Here is an 18,593-nt window from a genome sequence, read left to right on the forward strand (position 1 = left end):
CAAAGTATCAATACAATTAAAATGAACATCTCCCTAGCTCATCCCCTGTCCAGAATACATACATCCCACCCTTTTCTCAATGGTCTTGACCAAAATTAGGTTATTGTATTGTAATTGTGGTTAATAACATTAAATACACTTCTCTCTGGGGTAGTAAATCTTGATTAAGAGAGAACCTGGTTAGCATTAACTGTGATTAACATTTGTGTCAAAGAAATGCTTAATTAGTGTTCAGTGTGAAGGGAATTCACCCTAAAGGGGAATGAGTGCATACTCTGCTCAGCTCCCTTGTAGTAACTAAATTAAGCACAACAGGGAAAGTAGGAGCTGTTACACACATAGTAATGGGTAGATATCATGTATTTGCTCATAGCAAATACAGAGACTGACAAACAAGACTTTAACAAATTGTAGTTGAGTGATTAGGGAGGCTGTTGCCTATGAAGGCCCATGCTATAATGTCTCAAATACTACAGTGCTCTTTGTATTTTCATTTTTAAAGGAACCTGTAGGAACACAGCAGTTATCACCCACAGCATATGAAGTATTGTGAAATAAATGTGCTTTAAATGGAATTAACCACAGCATTATGATTATAAGTGTGAAATGATCTTTAACCATGACAAGGTGATGGGATCTCCAATTTTTATATCTTAGATGAAATAGCTGCTTCAGGTACAGTTGCAGCTGGACTGAATTTAGCAGGGATTAGGAGCTGAATCTGCAGAAATTACTATGTTCTGCGTTATATGTAGGGTAGATGCCAAGTCTGTTTATTAAACACTTAGAAAACCACATTTTCTGTTTAATGCTGAAAACAGGCCCTTAACTGAATAGAAAAGAAGTGTATCTTAGGCTGAAATTTCATAGAAATTCATAAAGACCTTACCCTACCTGGATCAAATGTTTCACACAGAGAGATCAGGGAGTGCAGTACAACTATTTTCTCTCATTACAATAATAGTGGCATAAAAATGGCATGAGTGAGATTTTCATAAAGCGGGGTAAGTGGCACCTACAGATGCCAGTGTGCCCACCAACATCTCCTATGGTACCCACAAAAGGCCTCCTCAAAAATCCAGAGTGCATAACACGACTGCTTTTCCTGTTCGGTTCTTGTCTGCTCTGATTCTGCCTGTCACACAGTGAGCACACCCCCTTAAACATTATCACATTTCACTGGGTGCCAAGATTGGACACCCACACTCCTGTCTGTTCTGAACAGAGGTGAGGTGCAAGTCACTCCTGCCTGTAACCTAGTTTTGTGGTGTCCAGTGTAGGTGCCTTTAAAAGGAGATAGAAATGCCTCTTTTGTAAAAGTTACCACTGACTAGAAAAGCACATAGTAAAATAGTTCCTTCCTGCCTGCCTGCCTGCCTGCCTGCCTGCCTGCCTTCCTTCCTTCCTTCCTCCCCCCCCCCCTCCAAGTCTCCAAGCTGCTGAATTTTAGCAATGCAGTGCCTTCAAAAGAATACCGGTACTTACTCTGTAAGTACCGGTATTCTTTTGAAGGCACTGCATTACTTATTCTTCAAAAGAATACCGGTACTTGCACAGGTAAAAGCTCAATTGGGCTGCAGAAGATTCTCCCCATCTCTTTATTAATTAGCTACTGTGGGAGACAGTGTAGGCCAGGACTTAGAAGGCTTCTGGGGCAAGCCAATTAGAGATGGCGAAAGTGGAGACCTGAGCACTGTCACTTGCCCCTTCTCTGATGAACCAGTTGCATTAGCAAGCCTTCACTAGGTGCTGATCTTTACCTCTTTCATTGGGAGATAATGACCGCCACCTGCTTTTGGTCTCTGAAAAAGTACTCAGAATTGCCTTTCAAGTTGGAAGACTTACGGCCCCAAGAAGTAATCTAACCTCACTCTGAGAATTGTGCCAGTACAAGGGTGTTTAAAGGGGATAAACCTCTCTGTATGTCTCAACAATAATAAAATTTTACCTCCATACTTACCCTGTGACTCAGTGACTCTCCCTGACAGCCGCTTGTCCATGGGAAGCACAGATCTATCTTGGATCATCCACTTGATCTCATCTTTCACAAGCCTTTTGGTTCTGGCTTCCCAGATTTGCATGAGTAAAATATGTGCTGTATCAAATTGGCTTTAGAGAGAGCCTTGTAAAACAAAGATGAAACAACCCAAATACTTGGTGAGTCATCTATATTGATGCCATATGGATTGTCTCTGAGATGTAGTAATTGAAGTGTAAAAAAGTTTTTGTGTGTGGTGTTTGTAATGTGGTTGACAAAATCATCATATAAAATAGCAGGACATCTTAAAGGAGGAACAGTCTCTGTGGGGTCCTAAGTTTTTGCATAGCTCCATCGTTAGAGATACCCAGTAAAGGCATCAGTTGTACCACTATGCTATTTATTCATCAAATTAACTTATTGCAATCACCTACATGATTAACATTTTATTTATATTATCAACCTTTTATGTACAGAGTGATGAGTGGCATGTTTAAGCCAGTGTGGTGTAGTGGTTAAGAGCGGTAGACTCGTAATCTGGTGAACCAGGTTCGCGTCTCCGCTCCTCCACATGTAGCTGCTGGGTGACCTTGGGCTAGTCACACTTCTTTGAAGTCTCTCAGCCCCACTCACCTCAGAGTGTTTGTTGTGGGGGAGGAAGGGAAAGGAGAATGTTAGCCACTTTGAGACTCCTTCAGGTAGTGATAAAGCGGGATATCAAATCCAAACTCCTCCTCCTCCTCCTCCTCCTCCTCCTCCTCCTCCTCTTCTTCTTCTTCTTCTTCTTTATAAACTTGGAGGAGGGATTGGGTTATGAACCACCTTCAACAGATTCTCTTGGGCACTTTCTGCTTCCTATCAGCTAATGTGTGCTTGCACAAGGCGGTTCTGTACCTTTCATCTTTAAAGTAGGAGTAGAAAAGACAACTTTAAAACACTTCCTTCAAACTTTGTTTAATCTTTAAACCAAAGAGATAAGATGGGAATTAGATTGTTGTATCCTTGTAACAAACTGATTGTAAATAGAAGCATCTTAGACCTTGTGAGGCTGTACATATATTTTGTGTTGTCTTTTGTTTGTATTACTGAATATGCTTCCACCGGGTAGGTCACTCATAGTAATTAAAGATGGTGACTGTGATTCAGAAAAATTGTCCCCATATTGTGAGACAACATTTCAGAGCCCCAATATTGTTTACACCAGGTGGTGCAATCAGATAGGGAGCATAATGTAATCTGTAAGTAGTCTAGAGCATTATGGATTGCAAGAATCCTTTTTTTAAATGTTTGACTTCTGTGGGTAACCAACTATTTTGCTAAATAATGATGTCAGCGTGCAGTTAAGGCCACCAACTTTGTTTTATTTTGATCCATTTTTTTGAGGATTCATTTTTTGAGTGTGACAGAATGTCTTTTTGGACGTGACCAACTAATCAGCCCTCCCAATGCCCCAGATGAAAGTGATTTAGCTGAGGGTGCAGAGCTTCGACCACCCTCCACAAGCCATTAATTTTTCTTCTACTATTTCATTTTTGTGTATATAAACAGATCCAGCAATGGGAACAGAATCTGGAGAAATTTAACATGGATCTCTTCAGGATGCGCTGTTATCTAGCCAGCTTGCAAGGCGGGGAGTTGCCAAATCCAAAGAGCCTTTTGGCAGCTGCCAGTCGTCCTTCAAAGATGGCATTAGGAAGGCTGGGCATCTTCTCTGTCTCATCCTTTCATGCACTGGTGAGTTGGACACGGCTTCATATAAGTGTTTGGTAGAGGAGTTTATTCGTGACAAGATTCAGAAATGCATAATTCCTTCCCCCTCCCTCCATAACGTATGTTCCTCTTCAGGCTTTTGGCTATACCCTTTTAAATAAATGTGTGTCTGGGCGGGGGAAAGGGTTATTGGTTTGTGTGTGGGTTTTTTCCATTCTTGTTTTTGTTACGTATTTTGTGTTTTTATCTTGTATCTTTATGTTGCAAACTGCCCTGAGATCTGCAGATGAAGGATGGTATACAAATTTAATAACTATATGAATATTTTGCTGGTAAATGCAATTTCAATGTGAATCTGACTATGAAAGTCAGTTTTGTGACCCCTTTCTTGTCTGAAGAAAAAGTACTTTAAAAAGACCAACTAAAGTTACTCATTTGTTTAGACCATTTATATCTCACACGTCTCCCAAAGATCTCAGGGTGGGCGATGAATAGAATGCTGTGTCTGTACACAACATAATGAAAACACAATGAAAGCAAAACTACACCAATTACTGAATATTAGTGACCACTCCCAAAAGCTTGAATTTTGAGCTGGTGACTGAATACCATCAAATTGAGCACCAGCTGAATTTTGGAATGAGCGAGGGGTAGACAGGTGGTTTCAAAGCCAAGAGAAAAGTCCATGGAGAAGATGCCATGTCTTACAACTCCTAGTGGCAGAATGCTAGGAAGAACTTTTTCTGGGTGATCTTAACCAATGACAGGATTGTACAAGGAGATACGCTCTATCAAGTGTTTTGGTCCCAAGACATTCAAGACTTTGTATCTGTAAAATACTTAATTTGGAATTGAAATGTATTGACAGCCAGTTCAAATCTTCATAACAGCAGGTATAAGTTCTGGACAGAGAGTCTGCTTAGGAGCCAGGTCACTGCAGTTTCTGTGTCACCTTCAAGGGCAACACTAAATAGAGTGGATTACTGTAATTAAAACAGGAGGTTATCAGACCATAGATTACTGTAGCTGTGCTATCCTGGTCCAAGAATGGCTATTGCTGGTTAACCAGCCAGAGCTGGGGGGAAATTCTCCATGACACTGCAGACGCTTGAGTCTCTAGTGACAAGGTGGAATCAAGGAGCATCCCAGGCTATATATTGTTTATTAATTAATTAATTAATTAATTACATTTGTATATCACCCTTCATCCGCAGATCTCAGGGCGGTTCAACATTGAAAAATGCATGATAAAAACACAAAACACATAATAAAACCAAGAACAAAAAACGAAACAATAACCTCCCCACCCCCCTTCAAAGAGAGTGCAATCTCATCAAGAAGAGGTTGTTCACCTGATTCCCAGAACTGCCAAACTACAACATCTCTACCTTATCAGGATCCCTTAGCAATTTATTTACTTTCATCCAGCCCATTACTGTGGCTAGACAGTGATCCACACCTGATTCACTTGATGTGGAAAAATGGAACTCCATGTCAGCAAAGTTGAGTTCCTTACTGTAAAAGTATTCTCATATTGGAAAAGACATGGACATTCTTGTGGCAATGGCACACATGACTGTTTTTCCCCTGGGAATCTATAATTGGCCACTGCTGTAGATACAGTGAAATAGATGAATGTGTGATAATCACACATGATCTTCATGTGGGTTTGTTTTTTTTAAAACTACTTCTATTTGTTCCATAGAAGTGCCAGCCATATAGGAAATTTGTAACATTTGAAATGATCCTGAAATAAGTTTCTACAAAAAAAGAAAACAGTATATTGTCCTTTCTCTCTCTAAAACACTAAGCTCAAAACAACACGAATGATACTTCGTTGAAAAATGAGATATAATATCGACTTGCTAGTAAAATCTTATGATACACTAACCATATTATGTATGTATTATGTATATTGCTGGTGTATGTTGAAAAAGTATAGCTTTTTTTAAAAAAAACAACAACTATGTTCCCATTATTACTGAAATATATAACTGATTATTAAATATAAAAATGCATACAGTCTCTTAAAATATCCAATTAAACCAAAGTAAAATTAGTTACAAAAATGGTTTTAAACCCATTTTTTCAAAGCTCAGAAAGCTTTCTTTAGGATGCTGGTATTGCCACATTCCATTAAGATCTATAATTCACCCTTACACTAAACACACTGTTTACCCTGCATGTTATAATGCCTCTCTTCCTTTTGGAATTTGGCCAGTTCACAGCTTACCATTCTTTGTTGGCTGCTTTGCAAACGCTTATGTGGGTTTGGCAGGAGGTATTTCAGAGATAAATCGTAGCTGGTGTGTGCGAGTTTTTTTGTTTTGTTTTTAATGTCTTTGGCTGCAATTCTAGACACATCTACACCTAGGAGTAAATTTCATTGAGCTCAGTGACAAATATTTCTGAACAGATATGCATAGGATTGCACTGTTCATCTTTTGTGTCACATTTCATTATAATTAGGTTTTTGTTACCTTTTGTTTTGATGAACAAGTTATGAAAAGCTTATATATATAACTATGCTTGTATCTTCCTCATTTCCTTCTCTCTCTCTCTCTCTCTCTCTCTCTCTCTCTCTCTCTCTCTCTCTCAGATCTGCTCCAGGGATGAGGCAGCTCTTAGGAAGCGAACACTGTCTCTCTCACAGAGGGTACGGAGCAAGAAAGGTTTGTTTTCCTCCCTTAAAGGACTGGACACTCTTGCAAGAAAGGCAAAGGAAAAAAGGCCTTCTATAACACAGGTAGTTCCCAGTTGATACATATATATGTTTTAAATTAAAAAAATCTATAAAATTGTTCTAAAATTGCATCAGTGGTGTAAGAAACAAATGGTTTAAATTAGGATGCCTAATTGGTTATTGCAAACAGCAGTGTGCAGAAAGCTAGCAGCCACACACCATGTTGCCTTGCAGTTGCATGTAGCATCTCCCACTGTCAGGTAGTCTTCAGATGTCATTGTAAGATGCTAATCTCGGCCTAGCTAGTTAGGGGTGATAAAAGTCACTTCCCAGCAACGACAGGATATGCAGGATGATAAAACATGACACTGGATTTGCCATTGTGACAGTCAGGCCTTTCTGTAAGGTGAAGCTGAGAAATGTGTTCTCAAATGACCAGCAAGATAAGGAGACATAGATAAAGGCAGTTTTATCAGAATGAAACCAGCTTCCTCCTCTGCCCTAAAGAAGACATGTGGGTGATTTCTCAGTTGATAGGAGCTCCCTAATCACAACTGGTTCCTCTGAAATACTTTTTTAAAATATAAAAAAACACTTTAAATAAATAGTGTGGACATTCAATAGACAAGAACAGGAAAGTGGAGGGTAAACGTGACCAAGATTGGCAATACAAATGAAGTAAATTTTTATTATGATTGGGAAATCACCAGTGACACATAGGTTGCCTCTCCCTGGTTCCATAAATGTAATGAAACATGGAAATAAATACCCAGTCTGAACACTTTACTGTAACTGTAAATCAATGGAACAACTTTTCATATCTATAGAACCTAGGTACCAAATCCATAACTTACTTTCTCTTGCTCCTGGATTATTATTATTATTTTAATTCAGTCACTCTAAAATTGATAACAGCCTCTCTCAAGTGAATGACTTTGCTAATATATTTTCTCTAAATTGAAGAGACTGGAAGTTACATTATCTATGTTTACATACAGTGGCTACCTATCCTTTTGATGTGGCATAATGACACATTGTTTGGAAAGATTATAAAGTATGTCGCTTAACTAAAAACAACATGGAGCATGTCTCATTGTAAATCTCTTTGGGACTTCTGCTGTGGGAAATGATACATAAATTCAGTAAAAGTAACCCAACCTAAAACAAAGTTGTACACTGTACTTCAGAAACATGGGGGCAAGTATGAAGCGTCAGCTGTGGGAACCAGTGTTACCCTGCTTTCTTTTCGCAAATCCCACTGGGTTAAATGGTTTCTAATAGGAAACCTTCCATAATATCCTACTTTGCAAATGGGAAATGTGAGCCAAGTTTATATAGTTACTGTAAAATATTACGTTATCATAACTGAATACTTCGATCAAACCATATTGTAAGTTTTCAGCCTGCAGACTGGACCAGAATATCACACCTATCACTAGAGCCCTCATCTGAAGATGGATATTCTGGAAACATGACATATAGCTAGGGGCTTATAACTTCATGTCAACTTTTAGTTTATCCCAATTCCTTCATTTTAACAAGCAAACCTTGACATGTGAACATGTCATTTATCTGTCTTGAATTTTCCAACATGCATCTTCACTGGATGTCCACAAGTTCCAGTGTTATGGGAGAGGCGGGAAAACTTTTTCCTATTCACTTTCTCCATGCCATGTATAATTTTATGACCCTGAACAAATCCTTTGGGGATTTCTACTTTGCTGGACTCAGTGGACTTAATGATCTCCTTGACATGTCCTGCGTGTCCTTCCCTGTCCGTCCTATAGAGTTTATATCTGAAGATAACCCATTGATGTCTCACTGATTTTCTCCATTCCACTAGGTTTCCATTATGCCCACTATATGAAGTGCATGCCAGCCATGAATGCTGTGAATCATTTAAAGCCATAAGCACAGTTCCTTATCTTAAAATACATTTAATAAGATACAGATTAATAATCAGAAGCATATCGGAAAGGCAAAACAGCTCTGCTTTTATCTTCAAGTGGTTTCTCACATGCTCCTTATCGTAAACCCAGCTATTGAGAAATACCGTAAGAAAAATGATAGCAGTGACACATCAGTAGAACAGACTTTATAGTAATAATGTTTTTAAGCAGAAAGGGGAGGACTTCATAAATATTCTGAGTCCTAACTTACCATTGAAATAATGTACTAAAGGGCTTGCAATTTACCAGGCTGGCTTCAAATCCCAGTTAGTGTTAACCAGGTGGGAACTGGAGGGAGTGCCTTTGATGGAGAGGGAGAAGACATGGGTAATGAGTACATGATCCAATTTTACATGCAAAACAATCATCACATACAAATCGCACACAAAAACCCAGCTGGTATGGAGCACTCATTGAGTTCTGTGTCTTGCTCAGAAACAGCTGCCATTGGTTACTGTCATTCATATATTGGGTTCAGCCACTGCTACCTAGGTTCAGCTGCTGAAAGGAAAAGATCCCGACTATTTTGTAACTGTTCTACTTGTTTTATAATTGTATGTTTTATTGTTGAAACCTGCCCTGGGTCCTTATGGTGTGTGGCAAGTGAGAAATATAATAAACAAACAAACAAAAATAGTAGTACATTATTTGCACTGGCATTTAATTGTTGTATGTAAACTTTGAGTGCATGACATTGCTGGTGTGTATTTTAAACATGGCTGGATGAAAGATTAAGATATAGGATTGCCCTAAGAACCTTTTTCAGAGCGTTTTAGTTTGATAACTGTAACAAGTTTGCAGTGAATTCCCCAACTGTACTTGAAACAATATGTGGGTGCCAGCACTTTGCCTGCCTAAGAAATTGTTGTTGGAAAGGAAGGATTTGGCCCAAAGAGTTCGCCAAGTACAATCCCCCCACCAACAATCACTTGGACGCCTAATATGCTATCTCTCAAACAAATGCACTCGCCATTGATCACTACCATGGCAAAAGAAGCACTTTGCATTCTCTTCATTACTGAAGCAACTATTTGGGAGACATAACTGGACTTGGGAACAATGTGCCAAGGGGCATACTTTCTCTTAGTCAAGCTGTTTGCATCTCTCTCTTCCAAGTTGGCAGTGAAGGGAGAGCTAGGCTAAGAGTGGCATGTGGCTGCTCAGAAACTGGTTATTAGGATGATCCTGGGAAAGGCTTGAGAGCAATTGGATGTGAAGTCAGCTTCCTGATTGGCAGCTCTTTGTGTTGGCTGCTTGGTTAACACAATTGCCCCAGGATTCTAGGGCTAGTGCATACAAACTGCCCTCAGCTGTCAGGACAGTTCTCTGGCAGAATTATATAGTGCGTGCATGTGATTTTTAGGGTGTCGAAAATGGAAGGTCTGAATGTCAGTATAATCTCTTAGTGTAAGGGGCTTCCACCCTGCCCTTTTCCTGGAATGCCTGCACACACTAACACCCAAATTTAAAATAAGTAAACTACTTTTCAGTTGTTCGGCTTTACTGATCTATGTTCACTAGCTTTTCCTTCCTTTTTGTGTGCATGTGAAACAGTTTTGCAAGGAATGCTTTGTTTATATTAGGATACACATTCTTTTTAATTAGATTTTTGACTCAACTGGAGGGCATGGATTTACTGGAACACAGCTACCTCAGAATTCCAGTAATTCTACAGAGGTAAGGGTTCTAAATCTTTGCCGTTCACTGTCTATCACACTTTCTTAATGTGTTTCTTAAATCATGATTTATCTATGTTTTTCTCTCTCCCTCCTCTCCCCCCCAAAAGAACCACTTAATACATTTTCTAGAAAAAAGGATTAGCTAGTCATGTGCATGTGAAACTATTAGCAAGTCATAACTTACATACGTTTGGCCAGACCTTAATGTTTCACGGATGTATAAGTGAATACCTATTGAATCCTAATCCTCAAACAAGGAACAGAGGGCATGGCTACCTAAATACTCAATATTCATTTAAAATGAGTGGTTGTAATTTGATACAGATTACAGTGGTACCTCGAGTTAAGAACTTAATTCGTTCTGGAGGTCCGTTCTTAACCTGAAACTGTTCTTAACCTGAGGTACCACTTTAGCTAATGGGGCCTCCTGCTGCCGCTGCACCGCCAGAGCACGATTTCTGTTCTTATCCTGAAGCAAAGTCCTTAACCCGAGGTATTATTTCTGGGTTAGCGGAGTCTGAAACCTGAAGCGTCTGTAACCTGAGGTACCACTGTAGTCTTTAAAAACTGAAGCAATCATGTATGTATGTATGTATGTATGTATGTATATCTTAAATCCCTTGTGCAGCTGTATGAACTGCAAACCAAAGGAAACGTTTTGACTGATTCTCTCCAATCCCACCCTCCTTTTGATCTACTAGTATGTCCTCTTTGTATTTTCCCATATCCTTTAGTGGGCATGTGCTAGGAATACTCATTTTTCTACTACAAGAAGAAATTGTCATGTAGATTTCCTCTGGGGTAAGCAGGCTTCAGGACCAAACCAGCTGTTATAATTGAAAAGCTTTTAATGAGCGAACACTTCAATAATACCATAAGCATAGCTGGCTGTGCAACTGCATCATTTCAGTGGCCCTGTCAGCAGGACTCAGCAGGACTCCAGGCCTTTTATTTCAAACTTAGGCTAAACCTGTTTGCTTTCTTTTTTCTTGGGAATAGAAGTGCACCCTCCATCTTAATATCCGGTACCCTGATTAATTCACGTACTTGTTCATTCTGGAATTATAAAAGCTTAAATTATTTTCTTAAAAGGCATTTTATCACCAGCACCTACAAAGTGTGCCAGCTGACATGTTACACTTTCAAAAATTCCTTCCCCAAACAGTGAAAAATCTTATAAGGTAGAAGACCTCTTTATCTGACCTTCTTGTGCCTTGGGATACTAGGATGGGTTTGTTAGTATTATTTGTATAGCTCATGGGTAGAGAGCATCTGTGTTGCATGCAGGAGGTCCCAAGTTCAATATTCAGCATCTCCAGGCAGGACTGGGAGAGATTCCTGCCTGAAACCCTGGAGAATACTGAGGAAGACGGACCAATGGTCTGTTTCAATATAAAGCAGCTTCCTTGTGTTCCTAATGTGGACAAGGCTGCATTTGAAGTGATAGCTTTTTAATGCAACTCTTTATAATTGGACAAAAGCTTGTCTTCTGAATATCTCTTGATCTTTCCTATCACTCTGTCTTTTTTTTCTTCCTTTCCATACATCCTGTACTTCTAAAATTTATTGGGATATTGCTCAGAAGTGTTCAATAGCTTTCAAGTCAGGTGGAAAAATCTATAATTTTATAATGAGCTTGAATTTTTAAACCAAAACTATTCCTTCTATGGAACTTGGTTCATGAGCAACTGGTCTTATGTCTGCTAAATGAATAAGACTGGGCATTCCATCTATGTAAGCGTTTGAAGGACTTGAATAACTGTCTGCAGATTTGTAGGAGTTTCTACAGTTTCTTCATGCCTCATCCAACAACTTCTTTAAAAAAGTGATTCATCGTAGCTCGCAAAACCACCAAAGTTGGAATCAAGCCTATTTTGTTAGGAAATTTTGAAGGAAAACAAAATCGAACCGTTACAAGAGACTTCCTGATGAGTTCAGTGAAGCACAGCCCCGTTAAATGTTCCATGCCGGTTTTCTGAGGTGTTTCATATAAAATTTGTGACAAAACAAAGACAGGAAAATCATGAAGTAACCAACTGCTCTTCAACCAACACCGTGGCAAAGCACAGTACACTCTACAACCCTGGCATAGATTTATGGAAAACTGAACGTGTTGTTGGGCCTCTGCATGGCTATGGATGAATAAAGTACTGTGGTTATTACTCACTCTGCAGATGTTACTGGGTGGGAAAATACAACCCCTTTAGATTCAAAGATGGAAAATTTGGATGGAGTAAAAAAAAAAAAATGTAAACCACCATAGAGCGTTTCCATAAAACAATCAAAACTTTTACAAATGTTTTTGTTTACTTATCCCTGGTCACAGTAAACCTAAAACAGTTTGTAAAGACTCACACCTATATGAATTTTAGGCGTTGTTTTAGAACAAGTGTCTGTCTGTTATCACATTGCTCTGGGACCTGGATGGTTTTGACAAAGGTAGTTGAGGTTTGAAAATTGGGAAGGTAAAAGAAACTTAAGCCTTAAAAAAAAATCCCAAAACTGTTAGTAGTGTGAATCCCCTACATTACATTTTTGTTTCCAGATAGTATTGAAACAGAGTGCCCTCTGGTGATGAAATTTACACAAATCTAAACATTTGAAAATGATTCTGTTGAATCATTTATACATTGTATATTTTTGCGTATTGTTTTCTCACTTTGAAAAGCACATGAAGCGAATAAAGAATCAAACTCATTTGGCGAGCAGAGGTCATTTAATGGGATTACCGTATATCCTTTCCCACTCTGGAGTGCTCAAGATCGTGTGATGCAGACATTTGTATTTATATATGGAATGGCTTTCATGCACCTCATGTACGGAGTGATCTTAAGTGTGGCCCCAGAGTGTCTGAGACAACCCAGTCAGATGGGCAGGGTTGTAAATAATAAAATTATAATTATTAGTTGAAATTAGAATGACTTAGTTCCTACCCCTCCTCCTTGTGTCATCTCCATTCTTTCCTTTCTCCCTCCTCGGTTATTTTTTTTTCTTTCCGTTTTGCTGCTGCGTTAGCAGTGCTGTTGGTTTTTCTGCTGCCCCTTGCACCTTATCCCTGCTTTGCTTTGAGAAAGGACCAAGAGGGTTAGTCCTTCCTCTAAGTGAGGCATTCTGGGTGTGTTGACCAGGAAAGCGCTTCTGCTGCCACTGTGATTAGAAATTCTCAGTAAGTACATAAAGTCCAGTAAAGTTACTGGAAAGTGATTGTAAAAAGAAGAAGATTTAAACGTTATTTCAGTGCAGAAGTGTTGCAGGAGCTGTCCTGGTCACTTCTCAGAGAATTCCTCACTCTGGGAAAAGAACACCTTGGTCCTTTCTCATAGTGAGGCAGGGAGGTGATGTGAGTGGTGGTTCAGAGCCTAGCATCACTGGGTGGGTGTCTGCCTGAATGGTTTTGGCCACAGCAGGAGTACTGGCAGGCCCAGCTGGCCAGCCAGTAATGAGGTAAATGGGTGGGGGTCCTGGGAGGGGTGCCATTTTACCACCACCTGGGACAATTGCCTCGTGATTGGGCCAGCCCTCCTTAAATAGAACTGCGTATCATGGTTCTGTGAGTTATGATTCAGTGAACTTCTTAGGTTGTATTCATGCAATGTCTATCCTGTTCTCCAAATTCTTGTTTGCTTTCCTGTAATCCTCTTGTCAGCTGATTGTCTCTTGTGAGTGCAGCATGTAGGGGGCAGAGGTATGGTGGTGGGAAATTAAACAAAAGCCACATTGTTATTTCATTCTAGCAATCTTCCATCACTCAGATTATACAGTGGTACCTTGGTTCTCAAACTTAATCCATTCCGGAAGTCCGTTTCAAAACCACGGCGTGCTTTCCCATAGAAAGTAATGCAAAACGGATTAATCCATTCCAGACTTTTAAAAACAACCCCTAAAACAGCAATTTAACATGAATTTTACTATCTAACGAGACCATTGATTCATAAAATGAAAGCAATAATCAATGTACTGTACTATAAAATATTGTAGATGATAAAAATTAAAGTTATTATTTTTTCTTACCTGCACTGATGATAGTCATTGTTTGGATGGGGGGCTTTTATCCATTTCCACAATCACACAATCAATCAATCAATCAGCAGCTGAACTGGGTTCCACACAGTCACAAAAACAAATTAACCAAAAAAGCCTCAAAAACAAAAATGCAAAATAAATAGCAAAAACAAAAGTGCCAAACTTAATCCGTTCCAGAAGTCAGTTTGACTTCTGAAATGTTCGAAAACCAAGGCACAGCTTCTGATTGGTGCAAGCACCCCGGAAACAATAGCCAACAGCCACATCGGACATTCAGCTTCTGAAAAACTTTCAAAAACCAGTACACTCACTTCTGTGTTTTCGGCGTTTGGGAACAAAGGCGTTTGAGTACCAAGCTACCACTGTACTATAGTATACTCTAGTTGGGTTAGGCAAAACGGAGAGTGAGGTGTTCATACCCTAATGTGTGAACGTTAACACAATTATTGGTATCTGAAGAAGTGTGCATGCACACGAAAGCACATACCAAGAACAAACTTAGTTGGTTTCTAAGGGGCTGCTGGAAGGAATTTTGTTTTGTTTTGTTTCGAACACAATTATTAGTAGACAATGCACTCTTTGTTTGAAAAACATCAGTAACAAATAACAATATGTAAGTGATACTGCTTTATTAAATTGTTATATTTTTCTTCCAGCAGAAAGTAGATGAATTTCTAAATGTGTACTGCCCAGCTCCAGAAAGTTGTTCAAAAGAAAATACCTGGGACATCCAGTCACCTGTTCACTTTCCTGACGGCCAAGGAGTAATGCTAACTCTCAAGCCAGAACACAGAGTAGATGATGTTTTGACTCTGGCATGCAAGGTACATTATTCTTCATCTTAATTTGTCTGCCTAATCCCACTTCTTAGAACTTTAAAGCCCAGGTGTTGCATCCTTGCAAATATGTATATATGGTTTTAAAGGATTCTGTGTAAGATGATACGGCACACAATGAAGTTCAGTCTCCAGTAAAGCTAAGCACCAGATTTTAACCTACTATATTTTTCTGTCTCTAAAATTATGAATTGGCTTTGCCCCCAGTATAGCTGAAAGATATGTAACAGTGAAGCACAGTACGAAAAAGTTGAATCCTACCAGTGGGATCTCATAATGTAGTATAAAAACAAATTGATTTAGAAAGCCAAACCATAATGTATTTTTTTCTCCCAAACCACTAAAACAGCATTTTAGATCATAAGAAAAATTGCATTATACAGGAAGCAATAACAACAATGGATCTATTCTTAGTAAAATATGGGTAATGCACTCAAAAATCCTAATGACTTGAATGCAGACATACCCATGTGCACAGAATCACAGTCAGTGGCAAAAAGTAACCACATTAATATATATATATTTGACACAAACAAAATCTAGTCATTGAATGCCTGAAAACCCAAATTAAGCCCAATTAAATTTATTTGATTTTAATAATACTGGAGTGTGTTCAGCTTTTTATTGTGCCTCTTCTGGATAAGCAAAGCAAAGTGGCAAGTGTGGGTGATGGGGGAGAGTTTGGCCTAGGGGTTGCCCTCTGAATCACCCTATTGATAGACTTCACCAGCAAAATTATTCTGGGCCTCTCAGTTTAAGGTTAGCCTTAAAGTGGCTTCACTTTAGGTGCCATAAATAGGACATGACAGTCTCGCAAACACACCTTTAACTGCCCATGGTCATATAGCAGAAGGGGAGGGGGGAGAATCAGGCTTTTCCTGGCATTACTACTAGATGTTAATACGCTTGGATTTAATTATACCAAGTCACTACAAATATATATTTTTAAATTGCTCATATTGCCCACTTTAGCTTACAGTTTTATCCTTGTGTTTCCTATTCTATGAACTAATAAGTAAGGGAAAAGGCAATGTATCATAGGGAATGCCACTAGGTGGCGGGAGAGACCCAAAGCCTGGGGAAAAGGGGAAATTGAGAAAATACTGCTATTTGAACAAGGAAAACCTTGAAGAACAACTATAATAAACATCTATTTAACCTCTCATAAAAAAACAAACTACTTTGTGGTAAAATATCTGTGTATAGATACTGGGGATTATTATTATTTTTTGTAGCTTCTTCTCTTTTTGTATATATCACTTCATTGATCTGAAGTTATTTTGATTTCTTTTTCAATTAAAACTTTGTTTTATCTTTCTTTCTGTTCTGAATACTTTTAATGTTTTCCATAAGCAGTCTCTTAATGCTGACTCCTTTCTGCCACATCTTTCCTGGTTCTTTTTTCTTACATTTCCATACTTCTACGGTGAGTGCTGGGAATCTTCATTCTTTAGTGCAAAGTGGTGTTTGAATGTTTGTGTATGTTTTGCATCTATATCTGGCACAAGGGCGGTAGATAAGGACAAAAAAGGGGGGCATAGGTTGCTTGTCTCCCACTGTTTTTAAGTAACCTGACTGTCTGTGTAGTAGGTGCAGTGAAGGATCTTCCCCGTTACCTGCTGACGTCATTTTTATACTTGGATAAGAATGACGATTTCTAGATTCCTATTTATATCCAACAAAAGATTATTGCGTATCAAGTTAATATGTTTCTAATTGAACATACAAATGCCAGAGTCAAGGATAATCAGTAGAAAATATATTAATGCAGGGGCATTAAAAAGAGCCGCATATCCAATTGCTTTACAGTACTTTTCTTAAAAACTACTGCTTTATAATATAATCTATCCTTTTAAAAAAATATGTGTGCGTAGTCACAGAAATAATATTTGAACTCATCATAGACCAGGTTCAAGATCATGATCCAGGGAAATGAGCTACAATAGCATAAAAAGAGCCTTGCTAGATGAGGCTGTGGCTCTGCCGTCTAAACCACAGAGCCTAGGGCTTGCCAATCAGAAGGTCGGTGGTTCGAATCCCTGCGCCGGGATGAGCGCCTGTTGCTCGGTCCCAGCTCCTGACCACCTAGCAGTTTGAAAGCACGTCAAGTGCAAGTAGATAATTAGGTACCGCTCTGGTGGGAAGGTAAACGGTGTTTCCATGCGCTGCTCTGGTTCGCCAGAAGTGGCTTAGTCACCCGGAACAACTGTCTGCGGGCAAACGTCGGCTCCCTCGGCCCATAGAGCGAGATGAGCGCCGCAACCCCAGAGTCATTCGCGACTGGACCTAGTGGTCAGGGGTCCCTTTACCTTTACCTTTAGATTAGGCTAATGTCTCAAATAGCCCAGCATCCTGTTGTCACAGTGGCCAGTCAGATGCCCGTGAGTAGCCTCTGGCAGCCTTATGCCTGTTTGCTGCCTCCTTCTCCTTTCTGTTCTCCCTTCGCCTCACAATCTGATGAACGCTCAAACATCTGAATCAGGAAACAGTGGTTTAAAGGCCTCTTTGAAAAATAGAATATGTAAGCCAAGTACTGATCCTGAACTGCAGGGAGCACTTAAACCACAGATGAGGATTAGGATACTTTGCCAAAGTCAGTCATACTATGGAAAGGGGAAGAAGAGAGGGTGTGAGCAAATGGATCCATCTCGATATGATAAACTGTAGCAGTCAAGTTCACAAGGTGTGAACTGGGACCTGGTCAACTTCAGCAGCTTAACTGCATTAGAACATTTGCGATGCACCGTGTACATTTGACAGTTCTCTTTAGCAAGTGTAAGGTGCCGAATAAGACATACTCAAAATATATTTTGTGAAAGCAGCAATACCACAAACATGTCTTTTAAAGAATGGATGATACCATGAAGCAGTTGGTTTTATATACAAATTTGGGTATGTTGCTATTTTTCTTTCATTCTGCTACATGTCTTCATATACTTTATGGATTATTATAGTGGTGGATGATTGATACAGTTTAGTGTATTAGGCTACTGTTTATTTATTTGTTTGCCTAAACAAATAAACCAGGAAAAGTGCTTTATTTGTAGCATCTATTATTCACTGAGATTCTGTAAATAAAAACTTGGTCATTTACTGCAGTAATAGTGCTGGTTATCAACATCTCCTGAAATGTTTTATTTGGATAACAACCACTTATTGATACTTTTTTTCTTTGAAAATAACTTCCGCTAGTTACTCAAAGTTGAAACTAAATTGATACAAAATGTGCAGGATTGCAACCGTTTCCAAGTATTTGTTCATCCTAGTTTTATGGAATAGTTCCTTTATTCTTTGTTCTGGCATTCTTTTTATTATTATTAATGTGACATATCCAAGAAATACACATTTAAATCAGATAAATCAGAATGTGACACACTACGTAAAAATCGCATTGTGCCCAAAATCTTGCTGAACTACCTTGTTCAACCAATTAATGTGTAGCTGGAAGATGCAATCCCATGAGCTGAGTTCCACTCACAGAAAGATATCATGAGCTAAGTTGTGTTTGCAGAAAGGGCTTTCCCCGGCACTCTTTAATAGAAGAGGTGGGGGAAGGCAGTATTCTCCAGTCCTTTCTGAAGCCTCCTGCACCTTCTGATCTGCTCTGCTGGGTTGAGGGGACCCTTCATGGGAAGTGGCATGGAGGGTTGCAGCCTCCATTGGATCAAATCTTTCTTTGCATGGAAGGACTCCTTTTGAGCACGGAAGAGCATGATAGGCACCAACCCTCTCTCT

The 18,593-nt window shown here is 39.2% G+C and overlaps 1 protein-coding gene across 2 annotated transcripts in view; it reads left to right on the forward strand.

Annotated features, from left to right (window-relative positions):
- The window catches only part of TIAM2 (TIAM Rac1 associated GEF 2), a 127,475-nt gene that overhangs the window by 58,578 nt on the left and 50,304 nt on the right, over positions 1-18,593 (forward strand). Inside the window, exons 8-11 of one of the 2 annotated variants that reach the window (XM_033144041.1) lie at positions 3,527-3,712; positions 6,288-6,434; positions 9,926-9,997; positions 14,682-14,846. In XM_033144041.1, the coding sequence (XP_032999932.1) occupies positions 3,527-3,712; positions 6,288-6,434; positions 9,926-9,997; positions 14,682-14,846 (570 nt within the window). Of the gene's footprint in view, positions 1-3,526; positions 3,713-6,287; positions 6,435-9,925; positions 9,998-14,678; positions 14,847-18,593 lie in introns of both variants that reach the window. The other variant, XM_033144040.1, reaches the window with a different exon arrangement.

The sequence above is a fragment of the Lacerta agilis genome, chromosome 3, assembly GCF_009819535.1.
Source record: "Lacerta agilis isolate rLacAgi1 chromosome 3, rLacAgi1.pri, whole genome shotgun sequence".
Lineage (NCBI taxonomy): Eukaryota > Metazoa > Chordata > Lepidosauria > Squamata > Lacertidae > Lacerta > Lacerta agilis.